General features: G+C 52.9%; 2 protein-coding genes across 5 annotated transcripts in view; both read right to left on the bottom strand.

The window, feature by feature from the left end:
- SLC25A28 (solute carrier family 25 member 28) overlaps window positions 1-20434 on the bottom strand; it is a 31755-nt gene extending 11321 nt beyond the window's left edge. The window contains exons 1-3 of one of the 4 annotated variants that reach the window (XM_073552808.1): window positions 20316-20434; window positions 5944-6172; window positions 1291-1347 (exon numbers count right to left, since the gene is read on the bottom strand). In XM_073552808.1, coding sequence (XP_073408909.1) covers window positions 1291-1347; window positions 5944-6172; window positions 20316-20363 — 334 coding nt within the window. In that variant the 5' untranslated portion in view covers window positions 20364-20434. The other 3 variants (XM_073552807.1, XM_073552809.1, XM_073552810.1) reach the window with 3 other exon arrangements.
- On the bottom strand, window positions 13944-19874 carry LOC141056336 (uncharacterized). The gene is made up of 2 exons (XM_073553103.1): window positions 16747-19874; window positions 13944-13972 (listed from the first exon to the last, which is right to left on the bottom strand). The coding sequence occupies exons 1-2, from the start codon at window positions 19871-19873 to the stop codon at window positions 13944-13946; spliced, it is 3156 nt and encodes a 1051-aa protein (XP_073409204.1). The 5' UTR covers window position 19874.
- Window positions 20435-25549: the final 5115 nt, after the last annotated feature.

The raw sequence follows: 25549 nt of genomic DNA, 5'->3' as shown, positions 1-25549 counted from the left end.
TAGGCTTATCGGTATTTTGGTTTCTAGGAACCTTCCACGACGGCACTAATTCCCACCCCTATACTCCTGGATAAAGACTATGGGAATTGGAAGGTAAACCAGGGCTACGGTCTCAGTTATAAGTCACTGACAGGTGGGAGGGCCTTTTAACCTGTTTCCTGTCCCCAATCAGGGCAAAGAGGTAACCTCCGTATACCGTCGTGGAAGGTTCCTAGAAACCAAATTACCGGTAAATCCAATTCTATTTTTTGTTTGGCTTTTTTCCTAGGTTCACTAAATGCTAAAACTGGCCTGTCATTATGATTCTCCAGGTCATTACGAGTTCATTGACACCAAACATGTCTAGGTTCTTTTTTTTTTTTTTTTTAAAGTGGTGAAAAAAAATCCAAAATTAAATAAAAGATTTTTTTTTTTTTAATATATTTAAAAAAAATTTTTTTTACTTTTGACATGCTTCAATAGTCTCCACAGGAGACTAGAACCTGCCATAACCCAATCGGCTCTGCTACATACAGGTGATGTCAGATCACCTCTATGTAGTAGAATTACAGACTTGCTATGAGCGCCGACCACTGGGTGGCACTCACAGCAAGCTAGCACGGACAACCATGAAGGTCTCCAGGAGACCTCTGGATGTCTTCCTAACGAACCGGTGACCCGCGATCACGTGACGAGGGTCAATGGTGAGCATGTTTCCGGCTTGTTAAATGCCGCTGTCAGCGTTTGACAGCGGCATTTAACTAGTAAATAGCCGCGGGTGGATCGCGATTCCACCTGCGGCTATTGCGGGCACATGTCAGCTGTTCAAAATAGCTGACATGTCCCAGGAAAGAGGTGTGCTCACCGCCAGAGCCCACATCACAGGCAGAGAAGCGACCTCTGCCGTACTAGTACGGCAGAGGTTGTAAAGGGGTAAACGAGAATACAATGAATAAAAATGGGTAGACTAAGTCTTTGAAGGAAAACTCCCCCAGCAGCACAGAGGGTTTTCAGGAGAAATGTGTGGTCAAGTTGAGAGCTGTTCATACATGTCGCAAGTGAAGACAGGTCTGCATGCAACCGGGGCGATGTCATTAGGGAAAAGGACACAAGCAATAGGAGATTCCTGCATTGCTGTATATCAGGGGCAGACAGGACCTCAGGCTATATGGTCTTATAGTGCTTATAAAGGAGTTCATACACGTAGTAGCAACATTTGGGGGTCAGCAGATCCTCCCCTGCCTGTGGCATAGAACAGCACTGTATGAGCTACATTCACCGCTGCAGCTGCCGGGTGCACTAATTTCTCACCTTCTGCCGGATTCATAGCTGCGTCGTGCAACAGCGTCGCTACACATCCTGCGGCCCCTGAAAGACAAAAACTGCATCAAGTGAGGGAGTGCGGAGTCACAGCAAAGGGTTAAACTCGCCCTGGGCAACTGCTAGAGCGATGCCCTCTAAACCCGACCCTCGAGGATCTACGGAGGAGTCGGAAGCCAATACCCTTAAATCATGGCCTCGACTTATGATCAATACACATTTATACGAGGCTGCAGGGGCATTCTCCATACAGAGGGGACATGCAGGACAATGCCTGGTACCATATTAGCTTCCAGCAACGCACCATCTCCAGCCACATAAAAGCCACAGGTCAGAGGGATCCTGTGGGGTCAGTGGTCTTTAGTGGACTCTCCCAACATCTCTGTGTCATTATGATACCACATATGTGAAAAACCACTGACATACAAGACATTCATGCTCAAAAGTAGTAGTGGGGGGGTGTCTCACTGTACAGACCCCACCAGCCAGAAGTTTTATAAAACTGGAGACGCACTATCCTGGTGGTAAGCTGGTACAAGGCGTTGGTCATCACTGTTTAATGTCCAACAGCCGGCATTAAGGACTTTCCCTTATGTGTTATACCATTTGTTATGTGGGGGTCAGTCCGAGTGTGAATTCACCTTTGGTCACCATTTCAGAATTTCCCTACAGGTCCAATCTACATACAAGGTGCCGCTAAAAGGAGGTTACCCGGCGCCACTTGCTTCCACATCGGAAATGAGCAATGCCCAATAACGTTATAACCCCACACATATTGGGCACAGGTTCGTAATGTCATTGGCTCCGCAGATCTAAAACACGGATGTGAGCGGCGCCCAAAGACCTATACCATTGCTTTACTCATCTCGCACTGATGGGGAGCGCCATCAAGTCCTCTTCTCTATACAATTACGGAATTCGACAAGACATTTACAGATAGTCTTAATACTGGAAGAAAAAAGTTCTAAACATTACATCTTCCAGAACCTGCATGCACTGAAATAGCACGGCACTGCTAGCACATGACAGCTGAGCAGACCGGTATGGAGGCTCTATAGGCCTTATTGCCACCATAAATTATATCCAACGTAGCATGTAACATGATGCAATAGGTACAGCAGAGTGTACAAAGGATCACTCTGCTGCAGACCTCCTAACCTGCAGACCTCCTAACCTGCAGACCTCCTAACCTGCAGACCTCCTAACCTGCAAAAAATCTAAAGCAGCAAATTACTCAGTAGACATAGTTTCAGAAACACTGAGGCTCAAACATGCTCCGATATTTCTACAATCATGACACTGATCATTAATGGGCCATGTACCCCTAAATATCAATAATAGGAATACATACCCCCCCGACCATTCCCACTTACCACTGCACTCACATCCAGGCACAGCTACTCCATCATTTCCTTAGTACAATAGGCTGGCTGATCTAAAATGGTCACAGTTTTTCAGATTCTTACTACCAAATATACTAATCTATCCAAAGATGGTCATAGCCGGGTGCCATACATGCTGAAGTTGAATGGAGAGGTGCATGCTCACTGATCCTCCATCCACAATGAAAAGGTTATCCCCATAAAGGGATCTGTGGGCTCCCAGCAACCAAACATTTATCACCTTTCCAGAAGATAGGATGTCATCACTTATGGCGAAAAAAAAAACAAAAAACACCAACTCTGATGAGGTCTTCCCCTGTCTGAATAAACATTTTTGCTGCTGGAGGAGAAACTTAGCAATCAAAAATACAGCTGAAAAGATGGTCCTGGAAGGTGGACCCCCCACCATAGTACAGAATTAAGATAACCATCACATTATGATCGGTTGTGATTTGACAGCTGAAACCACATAGCCTGAAAATAAAGACGCTGCAACACTTTTTTTCTTGCACAGTGTTACTGCATGAACAGGGTTGGCTTCAGTACCCCATACAGCAGCCACTCTGCCCGGAGCAACCACCCCATACAGCAGCCACTCTGCCCGGAGCAACCACCCCATACAGCAGCCACTCTGCCCGGAGCAACCACCCCATACAGCAGCCACTCTGCCCGGAGCAACCACCCCATACAGCAGCCACTCTGCCCGGAGCAACCACCCCATACAGCAGCCACTCTGCCCGGAGCAACCACCCCATACAGCAGCCACTCTGCCCGGAGCAACCACCCCATACAGCAGCCACTCTGCCCGGAGCAACCACCCCATACAGCAGCCACTCTGCCCGGAGCAACCACCCCATACAGCAGCCACTCTGCCCGGAGCAACCACCCCATACAGCAGCCACTCTGCCCGGAGCAACCACCCCATACAGCAGCCACTCTGCCCGGAGCAACCACCCCATACAGCAGCCACTCTGCCCGGAGCAACCACCCCATACAGCAGCCACTCTGCCCGGAGCAACCACCCCATACAGCAGCCACTCTGCCCGGAGCAACCACCCCATACAGCAGCCACTCTGCCCGGAGCAACCACCCCATACAGCAGCCACTCTGCCCGGAGCAACCACCCCATAAAGCAGCCACTCTGCCCGGAGCAACCACCCCATACAGCAGCCACTCTGCCCGGAGCAACCACCCCATACAGCAGCCACTCTGCCCGGAGCAACCACCCCATACAGCAGCCACTCTGCCCGGAGCAACCACCCCATACAGCAGCCACTCTGCCCGGAGCAACCACCCCATACAGCAGCCACTCTGCCCGGAGCATCCACCTCATACAGCAGCCAGCCCATACAACAACCACCTCATACAGCAGCCAGCCCATAACGTAGCCACCCTTCCAGGAGCAACCACCCCATACAGCAGCCACTCAGTCAGGAGTAACCACCTCATACAGCAACCACCCCATAACGTAGCCACCCTTCCAGGAGCAACCACTCCATACAGCAGCCATTCTGCCAGGAGCAACCACCCCATTCAGCAGCCAGCCCATACAGCAACCAACTGCCAGGAGTAACCACCCCATACAGCGGCAGCCAAGCCTGCCAGGAGCAACCACCCCATACAGCGGCAGCCAAGCCTGCCAGGAGCAACCACCCCATACAGCGGCAGCCAAGCCTGCCAGGAGCAACCACCCCATACAGCAGCTACTCTGCCAGGAGCAACCACCCCATACAGCAACCAAATGCCAGGAGCAACCACCCCCATACAGCGGCAGCCAAGCCTGCCAGGAGCAACCACCCCCATACAGCGGCAGCCAAGCCTGCCAGGAGCAACCACCCCACACAGCGTCAGCCACCCTGCCAGGAGCCATACAGAAGCAGCAGCCACCATGCCAGGTGCAGTGATGTCCAAATAAAACATTTTATGGAGGAAAGAGCTAAATTAGTGCTTTCAGATGCCATCACTTTATGAAAGGAGCACCACTGTAAGACATGATGTCACTACCAATCAGTACGGGTCAAGTAAGAAAAGCATAGTATTTGAAAAAGGAAACAAACATTTGGGGTGATGTATGGCGTGCCCTTATACCCCACTGACTCAAGAACAGATTCACAATGCATACTATGCCACTCAGAACTTCTGGTATAGGGTATATACAATTCTATCTTGATATAATTTCCATGATGGATTTCAAAGGTGAACATACACTAAAGAGTTTTCCAAGAAAAAGCTTTTTTATTTGCAGATAAAAAACAAACAAAAAGAGAACCTCTGCTATACTCACCCCCCCCACTGCGCCAACAATGCCTCCCTGATACGGGCCCAGTGTTTGTTGAGAAACTGCAGACGTGACATCATGACTGCAGTCAATCATTGAGCTCAGCGGTTATGTGGTCAACACAAGGCCGGCCAACGACTGGGAGCAACAGAGGGCGAGTACGTTATGGGTGAGGGGGACAAAAAAAACAAACACTTTTCTTGGAAAACTCTGTTTGCAATAAAACAAATGCAAGTGACCTTCTGTAAATTCCCAAATCCCGCACTATAAAACGCTACATTTCCTGGTTAATTATTTGTAGCTTTTTCCTGAAACCTGGGACACTTAAGACACAGAAAAAAGATGCACTCCGGAAAAGATTAAGGGAAAAAAGGCAGCTGAACTTCACGTCTCCCAGCGATCCGCTGCTGACATGGACTCGTGCCCCATTACAACGAGCAGGGTGACCGATGACCAGCGCCCACACACGTCAATGTCTCCTGCCACAGCACCGCTCTGCAAAACAGTCAGAGCAGCTATGCGGAGCTGTGTGTGTGAGAGCGCCCTCCGTCTGGTGCCAGATCCTGCGCAGCAGCAAAGTCACATCATTGTGAGCTTTGAAGGAACAATATCGTCATTGATCGACCTCCGAGGAGTCTTGTGATTACACCACCCAGGGGGGTTAATGTTCATTAGACACTCGGCCACGTGAACTTTGGACACACAAGATGAAAAATTAACAGGCGTTCCACTTCCAAGGCTCAACTACATGACGGACAACTCCTACTGCGACTAATAGGGTAGGTTAGGTTACGTGGCACGAATTATGGAAAGTTGCAGAGTTTTATCTTTTTAGGGTCTTACTCCCTGAGAGTGCACCATGAGATCCTCTGTACACAGTCTCCAGTAACAGGGATACAAATTTTAGGAAAAAAAAAAAAAAAGTGGTAAAAAAAAAAAAAAGCACAACGGCTGAGTATTATGCAGGACAGGAATCATCAATACCATTAGCTATATGGCTATTCCCCCCAGGGCGGATAACATCACTCAATGTCTTTTTTAGTTTTTCGTAGCAGGCAAAATAGAGAGCGTGGGCAGGGCCGGCGCCTGTGGCTGTAACATTCATTCCTCGCATCGGCCTCCAGAATCCTTCTGTGCGGATGATTTTGGATAAGGCCTCCATGACGTTGCGGTAGCGTGCTGCGGGATCAGGCTGTAGGCTCTGCATGCGTGTCTGCAACAAGAAAGAAAGAAAATTAACCAATCACCAGCTACATGCTTCCTGCAATACCTCCATGTATTTAGATATGTATATCAAAGCGGCTGTCGAAGTTTCAGCTCCAACATGGCCACCCACACCTAGATCCTGACACCTGTGTGGCTCTGCTAAATTTTCACTATTAGGCCGGTTTCACATTTGCGCTTTTGAGCGCAGCGACGGCCTGCGCACAGCCGCCGCTAAGCCCCGCCCCTGCCACGCCTCCGCCGGTAGCTCCGCCTACCGGCGCATGACGCTGCATGCGTCCCCTATCTTTATCACTGGGGGCGCAGGCCGTGCGCAGTATGCGTTTGGCGGCGCATGCGTCCTTTTGCAGCAGGTTGCGTTTGGCGCCGGTCGGCGCACCGTCAAAAGGACGCACGCACCGCCAAACGCATACTGCGCACGGCCTGCACCCCCAGTGATAAAGATAGGGGACGCAGGACGCATGCAGCGTCATGCGCCGGTAGGCGGAGCTACTGGCGGAGGCGCGGCAGGGGGTGGGGCTTAGCGGCGGCCGTGCGCAGGCCGTCGCTGCGCTCAAAAGCGCAAATGTGAATCCGGCCTTACCTGCCCAAACTATAGTAGTGAATCCGGGGCTGTGGAGTCGGTATAAAATGGACCGACTCCTAAAATATATAATAAATTGGGTACAGTAGTTCAATGCAGAATGTACTGAATATTTTTTCATAGGAATTTGGGAAAGTTATGAAATGTCCTATAAATGACTCTTCTATGGCTACATTCACACACAGTGTTTTTCCTGCGTTTTTTGAGGATACGTTTTTCAGTTGCAAAAGCCGATCAGCTTTTTTAAAAACGGCATCACCTGAAAGGTTTTTGAGCTCGTAGATGTTTTCAATAGCAAAATCAGATTAGAAATCTGCTCTACCCATATCATATCTGTACCAAAAAGAATGAAAGCTGGATAGCACACAGACTAACACTCCTTTTTTTTTTAGCACCAGTCAGGTACACCTCACAGCTGCCCAAAAGGACGCCCAGGACAGGCATTGCTTGTCTTTAGTAACACATCAACATCAATTGATAGTTGGAATAAATAGACTGCATTCATCACCACATCTTCAAAAGGTGCAGGCTTTATTTTCAAGTGTAGGGGTGTGCAGTATGAGGTTCTGCAGCAGCTGAGGTGTGCAGTATGAAATTCTGCAGAACAGTATGAGGTTCTTCCCCCCCCCCCCCCAGGTTTGATCCTGGCTACGCCCATAATGTGACTGTAGCCTGAGGATCTAGGCTTTATCTTAGCCGAGATAAGTCATAGTGTGTGTGTGTATATATAATATATACACACACAGTACAGACCAAAAGTTTGGACACACCTTCTCATTCAAAGCGTTTTCTTTATTTTCATGACTATGAAAATTGTAGATTCACTCTGAAGGCATCAAAACTATGAATTAACACATGTGGAATTATATAATTAACAAAAAAGTGTGAAACAACTGAAAATATGTCTTATATTCTAGGTTCTTCAAAGTAGCCACCTTTTGCTTTGATTTCTGCTTTGCACACTCTTGGCATTCTCTTGATGAGCTTCAAGAGGTAGTCACCGGAAATGGTTTTCACTTCACAGGTGCCCTGTCAGCTTTAATAAGTGGGATTTCTTACCTTCTAAATGGGGTTGGGACCATCAGTTGTGTTGTGCAGAAGTCTGGTGGATATACAGCTGATAGTCCTACTGAATAGACTTTTAGAATTTGTATTATGGCAAGAAAAAAGCAGCTGAGTAAAGAAAAACGAGTGGCCATCATTACTTTAAGAAATGAAGGTCAGTCAGTCCGAAAAATTGGGAAAACTTTGAAAGTGTCCCCAAGTGCAGTGGCAAAAACCATCAAGCGCTACAAAGAAACTGGCTCACATGAGGAGCACCCCAGGAAAGGAAGACCAAGAGTCACCTCTGCTGCGGAGGATAAGTTCATCCGAGTCACCAGCCTCAGAAATCACAGGTTAACAGCAGCTCAGATTAGAGACCAGGTCAATGCCACACAGAGTTCTAGCAGCAGACACATCTCTATAACAACTGTTAAGAGGAGACTTTGTGCAGCAGGCCTTCATGGTAAAATAGCTGCTAGGAAACCCCTGCTAAGGACAGGCAACAAGCAGAAGAGACTTGTTTGGGCTAAAGAACACAAGGAATGGACATTAGACCAGTGGAAATCTGTGCTTTGGTCTGATGAGTCCAAATCTGAGATCTTTGGTTCCAACCGTGTCTTTGTGCGACGCAGAAAAGGTGAACGGATGGACTCTACATGCCTGGTTCCCACCGTGAAGCATGGAGGAGGAGGTGTGATGGTGTGGGGGTGCTTTGCTGGTGACACTGTTGTGGATTTATTCAAAATTGATGGCATACTGAACCAGCATGGCTACCACAGCATCTTGCAGCGGCATGCTATTCCATCCGGTTTGTGTTTAGTTGGACCATCATTTATTTTTCAACAGGACAATGACCTCAAACACACCTCCAGGCTGTGTAAGGGCTATTTGACCAAGAAGAAGAGTGATGGGGTGCTACGCCAGATGACCTGGCCTCCACAGTCACCAGACCTGAACCCAATCGAGATGGTTTGGGGTGAGCTGGACCGCAGAGTGAAGGCAAAAGGGCCAAAAAGTGCTAAGCATCTCTGGGAACTCCTTCAAGACTGTTGGAAGACCATTTCTGGTGACTACGTCTTGACGCTCATCAAGAGAATGCCAAGAGTGTGCAAAGCAGTAATCAAAGCAAAAGGTGGCTACTTTGAAGAACCTAGAATATAAGACATATTTTCAGTTGTTTCACACTCTTGTTAATTATATAATTCCACATGTTTTAGTTCATTGTTCTGATGCCTTCAGAGTGAATCTACAATTTTCATAGTCATGAAAATAAAGAAAACTCTTTGAATGAGAAGGTGTGTCCAAACTTTGGTCTGTACTGTATATATGTAATCGATATTATACAGTGTATTACATATTTACAATTTATTACAGTTTGTGTTCTAAAGTTGTATTCCAATAAATAGATATTTTGCTGTATCTAAATATCTTGATTATCGTATCATAGAAGTGATTAAATGTCTGATGTTCACATTGTACTACAATAAATTTTTCACTTAAATATAAGCAATATAAGTGGGAGTCGGCGTTGGAGTACGGGAAATTGAGGTGTCGGGAGTCGCAGGTTTGGCTTACCGACTCCACAGCCCTGAGTGAATCTCCGATTACAAAGATGTTCAGGGCACAGAATAAAGCAAGCTTTGTTTTATACAAAAAAGGAGGGTTCTACAATTTTCCAGTTCCTTGGAACCAGTTACATGCCAGCTCTGATATCTGCCCTGTAAGGCTGTGTGCACACGCTGCGGGTTCCGCTGCGTTTCCGCAGCGGTTTTGGCCGCTGCGGACACGCAGCAGTTTTAGCTGCGGTGTACAGTACCATTCATTTGAATGGGGAAAAAAAAAAACGCTGTGCCGACGCTGCGGAAAAAAACGCGCGGATTTGCTGCGGTTTTGAATCCGCAGAAAGAATTGCATGTCAATTCTTTCTGCGGAAACCGCTGCGGGTTCCTATCTCCACCATTGTGGAGATAGTGAATCCGCAGGACCAAACCGCAGGAAAAACCGCAGATAATCCGCAGGTCTTTGGACCTGCGGTTTTTGCAAAATCCGTGCGGATTAATCCGCAGCGGATTCCGCAGCGTGTGCACGTACCCTAACACTCCATACAGCCGTGTGCCCATCACACGCCAGCTCTGCTATCTGCCCTGTAACACTCCATACAGCCGTGTGCCCATCACACGCCAGCTCTGCTATCTGCCCTGTAACGCACCATACAGCCGTGTGCCCATCACACGCCAGCTCTGCTATCTGCCCTGTAACACTCCATACAGCCGTGTGCCCATCACACGCCAGCTCTGCTATCTGCCCTGTAACGCACCATACAGCCGTGTGCCCATCACACGCCAGCTCTGCTATCTGCCCTGTAACGCACCATACAGCCGTGTGCCCATCACACGCCAGCTCTGCTATCTGCCCTGTAACTCCATACAGCCCTGTGCCCATCACACGCCAGCTCTGCTATCTGCCCTGTATCGCTCCATACAGCCCTGTGCCCATCACACGCCAGCTCTGCTATCTGCCCTGTAACGCTCCATACAGCCCTGTGCCCATCACACGCCAGCTCTGCTATCTGCCCTGTAACGCACCATACAGCCGTGTGCCCATCACACGCCAGCTCTGATATCTGTCCTGTAACGCTCCATACAGCCCTGTGCCCATCACACGCCAGCTCTGCTATCTGCCCTGTAACGCTCCATACAGCCCTGTGCCCATCACACGCCAACTCTGATATCTGTCCTGTAACGCTCCATACAGCCCTGTGCCCATCACACGCCAGCTCTGCTATCTGCCCTGTAACGCTCCATACAGCCCTGTGCCCATCACACGCCAGCTCTGCTATCTGCCCTGTAACGCACCATACAGCCGTGTGCCCATCACACTCCAGCTCTGATATCTGTCCTGTAACGCTCCATACAGCCCTGTGCCCATCACACGCCAGCTCTGCTATCTGCCCTGTAACGCTCCATACAGCCGTGTGCCCATCACACGCCAGCTCTGCTATCTGCCCTGTAACGCTCCATACAGCCCTGTGCCCATCACACGCCAGCTCTGATATCTGTCCTGTAACGCTCCATACAGCCCTGTGCCCATCACACGCCAGCTCTGCTATCTGCCCTGTAACGCACCATACAGCCGTGTGCCCATCACACGCCAGCTCTGATATCTGTCCTGTAACGCTCCATACAGCCCTGTGCCCATCACACGCCAGCTCTGCTATCTGCCCTGTAACGCACCATACAGCCGTGCCCATCACACGCCAGCTCTGCTATCTGCCCTGTAACGCACCATACAGCCGTGTGCCCATCACACGCCAGCTCTGCTATCTGCCCTGTAACGCTCCATACAGCCCTGTGCCCATCACACGCCAGCTCTGATATCTGCCCTGTAACGCTCCATACAGCCCTGTGCCCATCACACGCCAGCTCTGCTATCTGCCCTGTAACGCTCCATACAGCCCTGTGCCCATCACACGCCAACTCTGATATCTGTCCTGTAACGCTCCATACAGCCCTGTGCCCATCACACGCCAGCTCTGATATCTGTCCTGTAACGCTCCATACAGCCCTGTGCCCATCACACGCCAGCTCTGCTATCTGCCCTGTAACGCTCCATACAGCCCTGTGCCCATCACACGCCAGCTCTGATATCTGTCCTGTAACGCTCCATACAGCCCTGTGCCCATCACACGCCAGCTCTGATATCTGCCCTGTAACGCACCATACAGCCGTGTGCCCATCACACGCCAGCTCTGATATCTGTCCTGTAACGCTCCATACAGCCGTGACAACCTTCTGCCATGTCTAAAAGCCCTTTTTATTTTATTATTGAAAGGGGCAATATGTTTCCCTGGCAGAATGGAGACTCGGGGGCAGGACTGGAGACACACAGGAGGGGGCAGAACGCGAGACACAGGAGGGGGCAGAACGCGAGACACAGGAGGGGGCAGAACGCGAGACACAGGAGGGGGCAGAACGCGAGACACAGGAGGGGGCAGAACGCGAGACACAGGAGGGGGCAGAACGCGAGACACAGGAGGGGGCAGAACGCGAGACACAGGAGGGGGCAGAACGCGAGACACAGGAGGGGGCAGAACGCGAGACACAGGAGGGGGCAGAACGCGAGACACAGGAGGGGGCAGAACGCGAGACACAGGAGGGGGCAGAACGCGAGACACAGGAGGGGGCAGAACGCGAGACACAGGAGGGGGCAGAACGCGAGACACAGGAGGGGGCAGAACGCGAGACACAGGAGGGGGCAGAACGCGAGACACAGGAGGGGGCAGAACGCGAGACACAGGAGGGGGCAGAACGCGAGACACAGGAGGGGGCAGAACGCGAGACACAGGAGGGGGCAGAACGCGAGACACAGGAGGGGGCAGAACGCGAGACACAGGAGGGGGCAGAACGCGAGACACAGGAGGGGGCAGAACGCGAGACACAGGAGGGGGCAGAACGCGAGACACAGGAGGGGGCAGAACGCGAGACACAGGAGGGGGCAGAACGCGAGACACAGGAGGGGGCAGAACGCGAGACACAGGAGGGGGCAGAACGCGAGACACAGGAGGGGGCAGAACGCGAGACACAGGAGGGGGCAGAACGCGAGACACAGGAGGGGGCAGAACGCGAGACACAGGAGGGGGCAGAACGCGAGACACAGGAGGGGGCAGAACGCGAGACATGGTGCAGGATGGATACGATGTAGACGGGGCAGGATCGGGAGATCATACGAGGGCAGAATGGATACTCATGAGGGCAGGATGAGAGAAAATATGGCTGAAGTCAGGAATGAGACACACGGGGGTCAGGATGGGGGATATTATTACCATAGGGGCTAATTAAGGGATATTATTACTGCAGTGATGTATTTTATTTTTTTGAGGATACTGTGGTGCTTAGCCTGCTGTCTTTGTGTGCAATATCGGGGGGTGATGCCTTCGAGGATTGGATTGATGCAAAGGTAAGACATGTTTATCTAAAGTATTCAGCATGTTAATGTTCGGGGGGGGGGGGGGGGGGGGGGCGCTTTTTCGATGTTCGCCCTGTTGTCAAAATTCCCTAGAAACTGCCCTGGCCTGTTTGTTGTTATAGCTTGTTTATATGGTTCTGACCCGGTTCTGTTTCCCGTTGTGAGTTTGCCTGTTGATTCTGTACTGCGCTATCCTCTCTGTGTATGACTCATTGCCTGTGACCTGACTACTCTCTGCTCGCCCCTCTTGTACCTTGCAGCTATCTCTGTGTGTGACTCATTGGCTATGTCCTGACTATCCTCCCTGTCTATGCCCCTTGGTAACTCTGTCTTGCAGTTACCCTGCTAGGAGTTCTCTTGCAGCTCCTAGCTCTGTGGAGTTTAGGCCACGCCCCTAGCAGTCACGTGCTTCAGGTCCTGCGGGTGTGAAGTACACATCTACTCGGCTGCTGCCCGCTCCACAGGTATCTTTGAGCACAGTTCGCTTTACTCAGGACACGCGCACTGGCTCAGTGAGCAAGTTCAGTGCGGTGTCCTGACACTGAGCCTGCCCATGACCATTGTAATAATATGTATATAAAGAACTTGTATGACGCCTCACTAATAACACCATAGACTAACTGTACTGTAGACATACTGGATCTTGTTACCCATCACAACCACAGTGCAGCTTTCATTCTTCAATAGCCGTTAATGAAAGGAAAGCTGAGCTCTGATTGGCTCCTGATGGTTTTGATGTAGGCTGTTGTATTAACCCCTAGAGTACATCAAATTTTCATTTTTGTGTCTCTCCTTCCAAAAGAGTTCCCGGTATTGGTGGTGGCCAGAACTGCACAGCGCCGCTGTCTGAATAATGGCCGTGGCGGGATACTGCACATCTGCACCTATTGATTTGGAAAAAAAAGGTGGATGTGCATTACCTGGCCACGGCCATCACATTAATGTCAGAGCTATGCCGCTCTGTAACGGAGCAGCTCCGGCCACCACTGACACCGGGAACTGATGATCGACAGGTGTTACACCCCAACGATCATTGATGACCTATCCTAAGGATAAGTCATCAGTGTTAAAGTACTGGACAACCCCTTTAATTTGGTCTGGGGTCAAATCTGCGGCGAGGAGCTCACAAAGATATACAAGAGTTACGAACTCTGCCATCAGACCAATCTCACCTACGTAATTCTTGGTTATCCCTTTCTGAAGTCAGCAATTGACAGTAACAGAGGTAACGGAACACACGCTGCAAAATTTCTAATTAAAATTATCCCAAAATGCGTTCATGGAAAGAAAAAAAAAAAAAAAAATGGTCAAAAGGCAAAGAACCCCTTTAAAAGATGATCTGACCCCACCACCACTCCATGCTGAGCAGCGTTGGGTCAACTTCAGTTCTTCCTGTCCGGACACCTGTTGCAGAGCAGCCCCAGCCGGATGTACAGGGCCGGCAGCAGCAACTAGCAATGCTGTGAAGAGGACAGGTCGCCGTCTTCATTCTCGGGATCGGGAGGGTCCCAGAGAACGGACCCCCGCAGTCAGTAAGTGAGGTCATACCCTAGAGACATGCCATCGGACAGCAATCCAACATAACATGCCATGGACAGATCAGACCGATAAACTCTTGTATGAGAACATAGGCGACATCGTGGGTGGGGGGGGTCGGTTTGGGGGGGACGGACTTCCACGGATGTCCTGTTACAATGCAGAGGATGCACAGAGCCATGCGAGAGGCAAATAACGAGCCCCTTTAAGAGCAGCGGCACCCGCAGTGATAGGACACAACCCCCCTGCGTAGCCGTCACATTTTTGGTCACCCAGCTTTTCCGGATTCAGACATGCCCATTTCTGCATGTGGATGACAGATCTTGACACCTGACATTCTCACTCTTGGTGCTTCCCTTCTGCCCGTGGTTGGCACCGGCTGCCGCATCACTATAACCGCCCTCATTGTGCAGCTTTCCCAGTATCGTTTCCCAGTAAAGCTCACACATTTGTTCAGATTAGTGCTGGGATCCGGTTACCTGCTGCTTTTAATCTGCAGCACAAACGCCAAACCGGTTTCTCATGAAAAGTAACAGTGATGGCGGCCGCAGATTAATTACTTAACGCCTTAATGATTGCACAAACGCAGTCTCCTGCTGGCAGCACAGAGCTTTACAAGATGGCGACGGGCGTGCCGCACACCCACATGGGCGCCAATGCCAGCCAGAGGTGCAGCACATAAACAGGGCAGTGCCGGCAGAATCGACACACCCTGCCAACCCGAGCAGGATGTGGACTGAGACGCCAGGAACCACCGCCTTGTACTGACACTATGAACGCTGTCACAGCTGCCTGGGAAAGATGGCCGACGAGCAATATGGTGGTGCGTCTTTATATAGAGTCTAAGGGTGCGGTCAGCCGTATAAATCAGAGCGCGGTGCACGGTCTGGCCGGCGGCTCTCCTGACCTGAGCGCGGCAGCAGCATAGACATACATGAAGCGGTCACGCTCGGGTTTAGAGAGCCGCCGGCCCGTCTGTGACTTGTCAATAGTAATGAAAGAATAAATGGATTTGGCAGAGGACTTGTGTGGTCCCCACCTGTCTAAATGGGAACGTTACGGCCACATCCATAACTTCTCTGGGAAAAATGTAGCATTGGTGACAAGGCAAAAAAGGTGGGCACCAGATAATACAAGGTGGTAACAAGTACTAGGGGGCGACTACAGAGGTAGCAGCTGCCCCCAGGCCCTGGCACTTCTGGAGGCGACTGCTGCCTCTAATTCCAGTAGTAAATTGATAGCAGGCACCCGGTTACATGCTTTGCACTGGTGCCCAGAAGCGTCGCCTCTAAGGGTATGTTTCCCCGTTCAGGAAACGCTGCGGATTGGATGCTGGGTACAGCCGCAGTGTCCAGATGTTACAGCATAGTGGAGGGGATTTTATGAAATCCCGTCTCCACTATGCGTTCAAAGACGCAGGTGGCAGACCCACATATACACACATGCGGCACGCCTTTATAGGCCACAGCATGTCTATTTATCTTGCAGAGACGCTCAGTCTACACAAGATAAATAACAGTCTATGTATAGGATGTGGAATCTCCGCATGTACAAAAGCCGGCAGCACTTTGACAGAGCTGTGTCCAAAGGGATGCCAATGTGGAACATGGAAACATACCCTAAAGAAATGCAGACGTTTCCCCTCCAGCCATCACCGGGGGGGGGGGGGGGGGGGGTGTAAAACTGGGATGATGGGAGTGCTGTCCAGGGACGCCAGGGGTGTAATACTGGGATGATGGGAGTGCTGCACCGAGATGACTGGGGTGTAATACTGAGATGGGAGCGCTGTCTGTCCCGGGATGACAGGGGGCGTAATACTGGAATGATGGGACTGCTCCACCGAGATGACTGGGGTGTAATACTGGGATGATGGGAGTGCTGTGCAGGGACGCCGGGGGTGTAATACTGGGATGATGGGAGTGCTGCACCAAGATGACTGCGGTGTAATACTGGGATGGAAGTGCTGTCCCGGGATGACAGGGGGGTGAAATACTGGGATGATGGGAGTGCTGTACCGGGATGATGAGGGTTGTAATACCGGGATGATGGGAGTGCTGTCCAGGGACGCCGGGGGTGTAATACCGGGATGACCGGAGTGCTGCATCGGGATGATGGGAGTGCTGTCTCGGGATGATGGGGGGTGTAATACCGGGATGATGGGAGTGCTGTCCCGGGATGAAGGGGGGTGTAATACCGGGATGATGGGAGTGCTGTACCGGGATGATGGGGGGTGTAATACTGGGACGATAGGAGTGCTGTACCGGGACACCAGGGGGTGTAATGCTGGGACGATGGGAGTGCTGTCCCGGGACGGGGGGGGTTTGTAATGCTGGGAGTGCTGTCCTGGGACGCCGGGGGGGTGTAATGCTGGGATGATGGGGGTGTTATACTGGGATAATTGGAGTGCTGTCCCGGGACGCCGGTGGGTGTAATACCGGGATGATGGGGGGGGTGCTGTCCCGGGACGACGGGGGGGGTGCTGTCCCGGGACGACTGGGGGGGTGCTGTCCCGGGACGACGGGGGGGGTGCTGTCCCGGGACGACTGGGGGGGTGCTGTCCCGGGACGACTGGGGGGGTGCTGTCCCGGGACGACTGGGGGGGTGCTGTCCCGGGACGACTGGGGGGGTGCTGTCCCGGGACGACTGGGGGGGTGCTGTCCCGGGACGACTGGGGGGGTGCTGTCCCGGGACGACTGGGGGGGTGCTGTCCCGGGACGACTGGGGGGGTGCTGTCCCGGGACGACTGGGGGGGTGCTGTCCCGGGACGACTGGGGGGGTGCTGTCCCGGGACGACTGGGGGGGTGCTGTCCCGGGACGACTGGGGGGGTGCTGTCCCGGGACGACTGGGGGGGTGCTGTCCCGGGACGACTGGGGGGGTGCTGTCCCGGGACGACTGGGGGGGTGCTGTCCCGGGACGACTGGGGGGGTGCTGTCCCGGGACGACTGGGGGGGTGCTGTCCCGGGACGACTGGGGGGGTGCTGTCCCGGGACGACTGGGGGGGTGCTGTCCCGGGACGACTGGGGGGGTGCTGTCCCGGGACGACTGGGGGGGTGCTGTCCCGGGACGACTGGGGGGGTGCTGTCCCGGGACGACTGGGGGGGTGCTGTCCCGGGACGACTGGGGGGGTGCTGTCCCGGGACGACTGGGGGGGTGCTGTCCCGGGACGACTGGGGGGGTGCTGTCCCGGGACGACTGGGGGGGTGCTGTCCCGGGACGACTGGGGGGGTGCTGTCCCGGGACGACTGGGGGGGTGCTGTCCCGGGACGACTGGGGGGGTGCTGTCCCGGGACGACTGGGGGGGTGCTGTCCCGGGACGACTGGGGGGGTGCTGTCCCGGGACGACTGGGGGGGTGCTGTCCCGGGACGACTGGGGGGGTGCTGTCCCGGGACGACTGGGGGGGTGCTGTCCCGGGACGACTGGGGGGGTGCTGTCCCGGGACGACTGGGGGGGTGCTGTCCCGGGACGACTGGGGGGGTGCTGTCCCGGGACGACTGGGGGGGTGCTGTCCCGGGACGACTGGGGGGGTGCTGTCCCGGGACGACTGGGGGGGTGCTGTCCCGGGACGACTGGGGGGGTGCTGTCCCGGGACGACTGGGGGGGTGCTGTCCCGGGACGACTGGGGGGGTGCTGTCCCGGGACGACTGGGGGGGTGCTGTCCCGGGACGACTGGGGGGGTGCTGTCCCGGGACGACTGGGGGGGTGCTGTCCCGGGACGACTGGGGGGGTGCTGTCCCGGGACGACTGGGGGGGTGCTGTCCCGGGACGACTGGGGGGGTGCTGTCCCGGGACGACTGGGGGGGTGCTGTCCCGGGACGACTGGGGGGGTGCTGTCCCGGGACGACTGGGGGGGTGCTGTCCCGGGACGACTGGGGGGGTGCTGTCCCGGGACGACTGGGGGGGTGCTGTCCCGGGACGACTGGGGGGGTGCTGTCCCGGGACGACTGGGGGGGTGCTGTCCCGGGACGACTGGGGGTGCTGTCCCGGGACGACTGGGGGTGCTGTCCCGGGACGACTGGGGGTGCTGTCCCGGGACGACTGGGGGTGCTGTCCCGGGACGCCGGGGGTGCTGTCCCGGGATGCCGGGGGGTGTAATGCTGGGATGATGGGGGTGCTGTCCCGGGATGACGGTTGGGGGTGTAATGCTGGGATGATGGGGGTGCTGTCCCGGGATGACGGTTGGGGGTGTAACGCTGGGATGATGGGGGTGCTGTCCCGGGACGCCGGGGGTGTAATGCTGGGATGATGGGGGTGCTGTCCCGGGATGATGGGGGGTGTAATGCTGGGATGATGGGGGGTGTAATGCTGGGATGATGGGGGTGCTGTCCCAGGATGACTGTTGGGGGCGTAATGCTGGGATGAGAGGAGTGCTGTCCTGGGACGCCGGGGGTGTAATGCTGGGATGATGGGGGTGCTGTCCCGGGATGATGGGGGGTGTAATGCTGGGATGATGGGGGTGCTGTCCCGGGATGATGGGGGGTGTAATGCTGGGATGATGGGAGTGCTGTCCAGGGATGACGGTTGGGGGCGTAATGCTGGGATAAGGGGAGTGCTGTCCCGGGACGCCGGGGGTGTAATGCTGGGATGATGGGGGTGCTCTCCCGGGATGATGGGGGGTGTAATGCTGGGATGATGGGAGTGCTGTCCCAGGATGACGGTTGGGGGCGTAATGCTGGGATGAGGGGAGTGCTGTCCCGGGACGCCGGGGGTGTAATGCTGGGATGATGGGGGTGCTGTCCCGGGATGATGGGGGGTGTAATGCTGGGATGATGGGAGTGCTGTCCCGGGATGACGGTTGGGGGCGTAATGCTGGGATGAGGGGAGTGCTGTCCTGGGATGACGGGGGTGCTGTCCCGGGATGACGGGGGTGCTGTCCCGGGATGACGGGGGTGCTGTCCCGGGATGACGGGGGTGTAATGCTGGGATGATGGGAGTGCTGTCCCGGGATGCCGGGGGGTGTAATACTGGGATGATGGGAGTGCTGTCCTGGGACGCCGGGGGTGTAATGCTGGGATGATGGGAGTGCTGTCCTGGGACGCCGGGGGTGTAATGCTGGGATGATGGGAGTGCTGTCCCGGGACGCCGGGGGGTGTAATGCTGGGATGACGGGGGTGCTGTCCCGGGACGCCGGGGGTGTAATGCTGGGATGATGGGAGTGCTGTCCCGGGATGCCGGGGGGTGTAATGCTGGGATGATGGGAGTGCTGTCCCGGGACGCCGGGGGTGTAATGCTGGGATGACGGGGGTGCTGTCCCGGGACGCCGGGGGTGTAATGCTGGGATGATGGGAGTGCTGTCCCGGGACGTGTAATGCTGGGATGATGGGAGTGCTGTCCCGGGACGCCAGGGGTGTAATGCTGGGATGATGGGAGTGCTGTCCCGGGATGCCGGGGGGTGTAATACTGGGATGATGGGGGTGCTATCCCGGGACGCCGGGGGTGTAATGCCGCGAGCCCCAGCACAGACCCCCAGCACGGGCAGGAGGAGGGTCCCGGCGAGCGGCAGGCAGTGATGGCCGCCCCCTGCAGCGGACACGTGGGCCCTTCCCCTCGCTCTCTCCACCATGTGGCTCTCACCTTGACACAGTCCACAGGGTACATGAGGCAGTGCTCCATGATCCCGGCCACGGCCCCGGCCAGCATGTGCGTGCTGACTGTGGAGCCCTCCGGCAGCGCCTCGTACTCCAGCTCGTCCCCCTTGGCGCTCAGCTCCCGGGGCCGGCCCATGCTCGGAGACTCCGCGGCGATGAGTTCGGTGTCTGCGCCACCAGCCGGCCACCCACGCTTCACCCAAGCTCCCAGCACCCGGGCGGGATCCCCGGCGTTCGCGCCCCCTCGTTCTTTCAGCACGGCCTCCAGCTCCATGCTACAGTCTACAGGCTGCTCCCGCCGGCCGCCGCCGCTGAGGGCCCCTGACCGCCGCTGCTGACCCGACACCGCCGTGGTGGCGCCACCGAAACGCCCGCAAACTCGGGGAGGCCCCCCCCTCCAAGCGCGCGCACACCCACCCTGCGCCCATTGGCTGGCCTCCGTAAGGAAGGCGGGCATTGTTGCATAACCTCCACACGGATTTGTCGAAGCGGACGCTAATCATCAGTAGTCAAGCATTCATTGGCTAGGCGCGTCGCCCTTTAGCGCCCTATTTGTTTACTGCTCGTTGATTGGTTAAAGAGGCAAAAGTGGCGCTGACAACTGTGATTGGCTGAGATGGCTGTCCGTTTAAAACCATTTTTTTTTCTGGATTCTCTGCCCGTGTGGTTGTCAGAGGTCACGTGTCTGGTAGTCAGTAACTGGGAAGGGGCGGGGCCGAGGGCTGGGAGCACTGGGACTGTAGAGTGGACCAAGGTCAGGGCTGCAAGGGCATGGTGGGAAAGACGTGTGCTGATTGGCTGGAAATCAGAGCTGTGCTTAACCCCTTCAGGATGCAGCCAGTTTTCTTTTTTTGCGCTTTGTTTTTTCCTTGCCTTTTTCCTAGAGCCAGAACTTTTTTTTTATTTTTCGGAATGACGCCATTCATTTTTCCGTACAATGTACTGAAAAATGGGAAAAAAATCCAATTATTTTTATTTAATTTTTTTATGGTTGGGCTTCTCCGGAGTACCAAGATGGCGGCAACAAGGGGGTTTCAAACAGGCGATTGGCTACCATGGCGATTCATCGCTACCTCGTGATCATATCATGGGGTGTTGCATGATGGGTATTAGTAGCAACTGCCACACCCCTTTATTCCTAACCTCTTAAAGGGGTTGTCCTGCACTGCACAAGTCTGGTTCAACTGCATAAGTATCAATAGTAAATTAAAAACAAAATGCACAGAACATGTGATCACCTCCCAGACCAGGACCGCTCCAGCGATGTCAGAGCTGCGATTACTGGCGGTCACTTGATGTTATGTTACATGACCTCTGCAGCCTTCACTACTGACTGAATGCTGATTGGCTACAGGATATAAAGGTCACATGACCACCGGGAAACACAGCACCGCAACAAAGAGTCTGATGGCCCCGATTGAAAATTTGGACTTGGATCCCCACTTGCATGTTGGTCAGTTGCATGGGCCCTTGTAGTATTCTAGATCCTATCAGGACATGCAAGTTTGCCCTCCATGTAGTAATGTCCCCCATCCTGGTCCCTTCCAGTAATCATGCACCCCCCAACCTCGGTCTTCCCAGTAATAATGTCCCCCCATGCCGGGCCAATTCCTGGTGTATATGTCCCCCATTCTGGTATAATGCCCTCCATGCTGGGCCCCTAACTGGTATAATGCTTTACATCTTGGGCACCTTCCAATTATAATGCCCCCATCTTGGGCCCCTTCATGGTATAATGCCCTCCCCCCCATCCTGGGCCCGATCCTGGTATAATGATCCCCATCATGTAATAATGTGTCCCATCCTAGAGTCCTTCCTGTTATAATGTCCCCCAAGAGGTAGGCTTTCATCACAACCGTCCAGGTAGCATCAAATAGCTTTAATTGAAATGCTAGATGGAGGCCCGTATCGGGAGGGCGGTAATGTCACGATGGGGGCAGGCTTTGCAGTGTTGAGAATCTCTCCCCCCCCCCCATGTGCTCACCCACCTATCCACTCTCTCCCCATGTGCTGACTTCTCCCATCTGTGCTCTCTTCGTTGACCTGTCCACCCCATGTAATATCCCCCTTGTCTGCTGTCTCTCTCCTTCCTGTGCTGTGTTCTCCCCTCATGTGCTGTCATGTTATGAGTTCATTTTCCCCTTCACCATTGAGGTCTGATGAACTCCCTCTTCTGGTGAAGGAAGGTAGTGAGGCTGATTACCAAGCACTTGAGCTGGGAGAGGATGACTGGGCGACGGGGATCTCTGACTGGATATAAGGCAGCCGACGCCCTTCTGCCTCGCTGGTGATTTCTCTGTGGAATTCTAGGAGACCAGTCTGATTCCTGCTCCTCAAAAGCTAAGTTTTCTGCTTTGCCTTTTTGCATTTGTGTTTTGGTTTTAGTTTGCCTTGCTATTCTGGATTCTGCCATTCCCTGCTGGGGTGAGCTGAATTCCTTTTTGTCAGTTTGCTCTGTCTTCAGAAAATACCTGAGTGCTGATATAGTCTTTTTGAAGCTTAGCGTCTTCAGGGCCTTTTTCCCTGTCAGTCTGTTGGCTATTTTGATAGGGTTTTTCGCGGATTGCAGACAGCAGCTTTCCTATCCTGTCCTATTTAGTTAGCTTGGGCCCCATCATTTGCTCAGCCTATCTTTCTATCTGTGTGAGTGTTTTTTCTTCTTGCTTCACCGTAATTATATGTTGGGGGCTGCCTATTGCTTTGGGGTCTGCTCTGGGGCAGTTTAGATTTCCCTTTCTGTCTTTAGGCTATGTAGTTCTCCGGCTGTGATCGAGGGGTCTAGGGCACCGTAGGAACCCCCCACGGCTACTGCTAGTTGTTGTTAATAGGTTCAGGGGTCTGCAATCCGATAGCTGCCAACTTCTCTGGTTTTCTGGACTTAGCTAGCATTTCTGTTTTTGCCTCCTACGGTGACTCATTCATAACACTGTCCCGACTGAGCTGTCTCCCCCCTGTGCTCTGTCTCTTTCACCCCTGTGTCTGACCATGTACAGAACATACCACAGCTCCTGGGCAGAGGAGGAAGCAAAAGACAGTACTGTCATTACAGCAGGAGATCGCAGAGGATACATTTTGCGAGGTAAAATATTGTTTAAAAACAGTCAGTGAAATATTTTACCTCACAAAATGAATCCTCTGCAATCTCCTGCTGTAATGTCAGTATTGTCTTTTGCTTCCTCCCCTGCCCAGGAGATGTGGTATGCTCCGTACACGGTCAGACACAGACAATATTTAAAATTAACTTTCGTTCTTGGGAAAACCCCTTTAATGTGACCGGCTTCCTCTGCCTGTAGACACGTCGCGCATCTGCCACCAGGATCAGCCGAATGATTCACTGCACCTGCACGGAATTCGCGCAGGTGCAGTAAATTGGACCGCTGCCATCTTTGTGCAGACAGATAGCGGCGGTCACATTAAAACTGCGTATGCGCTCCTCCTGTGCAAAGATGGCAGCGGTCAGTGAATCATTCGGCTGATCCCGGCGGCGGCGTATTCGCGACAGTGTTCCGCTGGTGGTACAGCGAAAGAGGCTGCATATGGCGTATACAGTGTGTGTGGTGCGACGGTGTTCCGCTGGTGGTACCGCGCAAGAGGCTGGTACCACCAGCAGTTTCCATATTGAGACACCCATCACTTCGGTGTCCCAATATGGCAGTCGGTGAGCTTCTGCTGCTTAGAATTCTGGGCTCCGGACACATCTGGACGGAACAGGATGTGAAGACATTACAAGGTAAGGTAAGTATATGTTTGAAGTTAAAACATGGTTAAAGAAGAAGAAACCTTGTTGCGGGGCGCGTTTCTGGCGTACTGTGACACCCTTAGTCATAGGATATCACATTGAGGGAATCACAAGATGTATAAAGATGCATTATACCAATCACTATTGTGCGTATTAGTAATTATAATAACCATCAGGTGTGTTCTCTTCAAAAGAAACTGTGGTTTCCAATGCAGTTAATGCTGTATGTGTGAGTGTGCATACAGGTTATAGCAAATAGCAGCATTTCCAATATGTTGAAAAGGAAAAAAAAACTTTTCTCTAAGTCCTTCAAGCTGCAATCAACAGCAGGTACGGCACCCGCCAGAAGCTATTTTCACTGCAATGGAGCCTTGCACATTTGCAACAACCTCCCTCTCTGTTACCTTCTATGTCCCCCATCCTAGGCCTTTTCCTGGTATTATGCCCCCCATCCTTGGCCCTTCCTGGTATAATGCCCCCCATCTTTGGTCCCTTCCTTGTATAAATCCCCCCATCCTGGTATAATGTCCCCCATCATTGGCCCTTTCCTGATATAATGCCCCCCATCCTGGACCCCTTCCTGGTATAATGTCCCCCATCATTGGCCCCTTCCTGGTATAATCTTCCTCATCATTGGCCCTTTCCTGGTATAATGTTCCCCATACTAGGCCACTTCCTGGTATAATGCTCCTCATACTGGGCTCCTTCCAGGTATAATGCCCCCATCATTGGCCCCTTCTTGGTATAATGTTCCCCATACTGGACCCCTCCTGGTATAATAACCTCTATCATTGGCTCCTTCCTGGTATAATTTTCCCCATACTGGGCCCCTTCCCGGTATAACGTCCCCCATCATTGGCCCCTTCCTGGTATAATGTCCCCCATCATTGGCCCCTTCCTGGTATAATGTCCCCCATCCTGGACCACAATATATGTAAGCTGTCCAAAGAAACACATCCAGGTGAAATTGGCATCGTCAGGCCCCCTCCAGCTCGGACCCAGTCATTATGCCCCTGCTGATACCACTAGGCGACACCGGTCCGGGAGGTAAGGATTAAGTTTTAGCTTTTTTATTTTACTATGGACGCTGTAGCATTAGGCAGGGGTTGCTCCAGTAGTGCACAAGTCCAGGTGAATGCTAATGTCTCTATTGACAACAGCATCTCAAGGATTAAAGCATAGTTTTGCAGCAGTTTCTCTTGGGTACTAGCTGTACAGAATGGGGTCAGGTCCTGAGCCTAATCCACATGGTATTGGCGCACTTCTGCCCCTCATGCCATCGACAAAGGGCGAATTTCCTTCCAATTAAAGAAACATACCCTCCAACATTTACAAGTGTCAAAAGTTCCCAATCTTTGACCCAAATAATTTTTTGCGCCTTTTTTGTTTAGATTCTAGGAAAGGAAAACAGAATTAATGCAGCTGATGAATAATGAAAGCCTCGTAATATGTTCTATTTACTCCATTGTCGGTAGGTGAATTATGGATGAGTCCTGGCTTTGGGTACATGTCTGGATGGAACGCTCTGCATTAGTATGCAAAATTCCCATTGTCTACTCCAATCCCACGGTCTCTGCATACATCAGGTGCCTCTTTAAGATGCTAACTAGGACTGAGAGTAATAAGTTTCTACCCTGCAGGTACAATTTGCAAAACAACTAGTTGATAGTAAGTGGCAACAGTGGTTCCTTAGCATATTGTGGGAGCTGCAACCAGATCATCAAAAGCTCTTTGATCAGGACGGTCAGGCTGTGAGGGGGAGAGCAGATGCCGAAACCCATAAAGTGCACATAAAGACGCATGAATAAGTGTGGAAAATATGTGCGCAGACTATGGATGCAGAAATGCTGCAGGTAATCTGAATCAACTATGCAACAAGTGAACCTACACTAAGAGCCTGTTCACATTGCCT

This window comes from Dendrobates tinctorius, unplaced genomic scaffold, assembly GCF_039654945.1.
Source record: "Dendrobates tinctorius isolate UK_male_01 unplaced genomic scaffold, ASM3965494v1 ptg000196l, whole genome shotgun sequence".
NCBI lineage: Eukaryota > Metazoa > Chordata > Amphibia > Anura > Dendrobatidae > Dendrobates > Dendrobates tinctorius.
This window is presented reverse-complemented; position numbering and strand designations above follow the sequence as displayed.

What these genes read in the sequence shown, in the direction of transcription:
- LOC141056336 (XM_073553103.1), bottom strand. Translation starts at nt 19,873, where the DNA reads ATGGTGGAGAGAGCGAGGGGAAGGGCCCACGTGTCCGCTGCAGGGGGC. An exon ending in GCACCCCCCCCATCATCCCG is followed by an intron (nt 13,973 to 16,746) that starts GTATTACACCCA and finishes TGCTGACTTCAG; the next exon opens with AAAGGGATAACCAAGAATTA.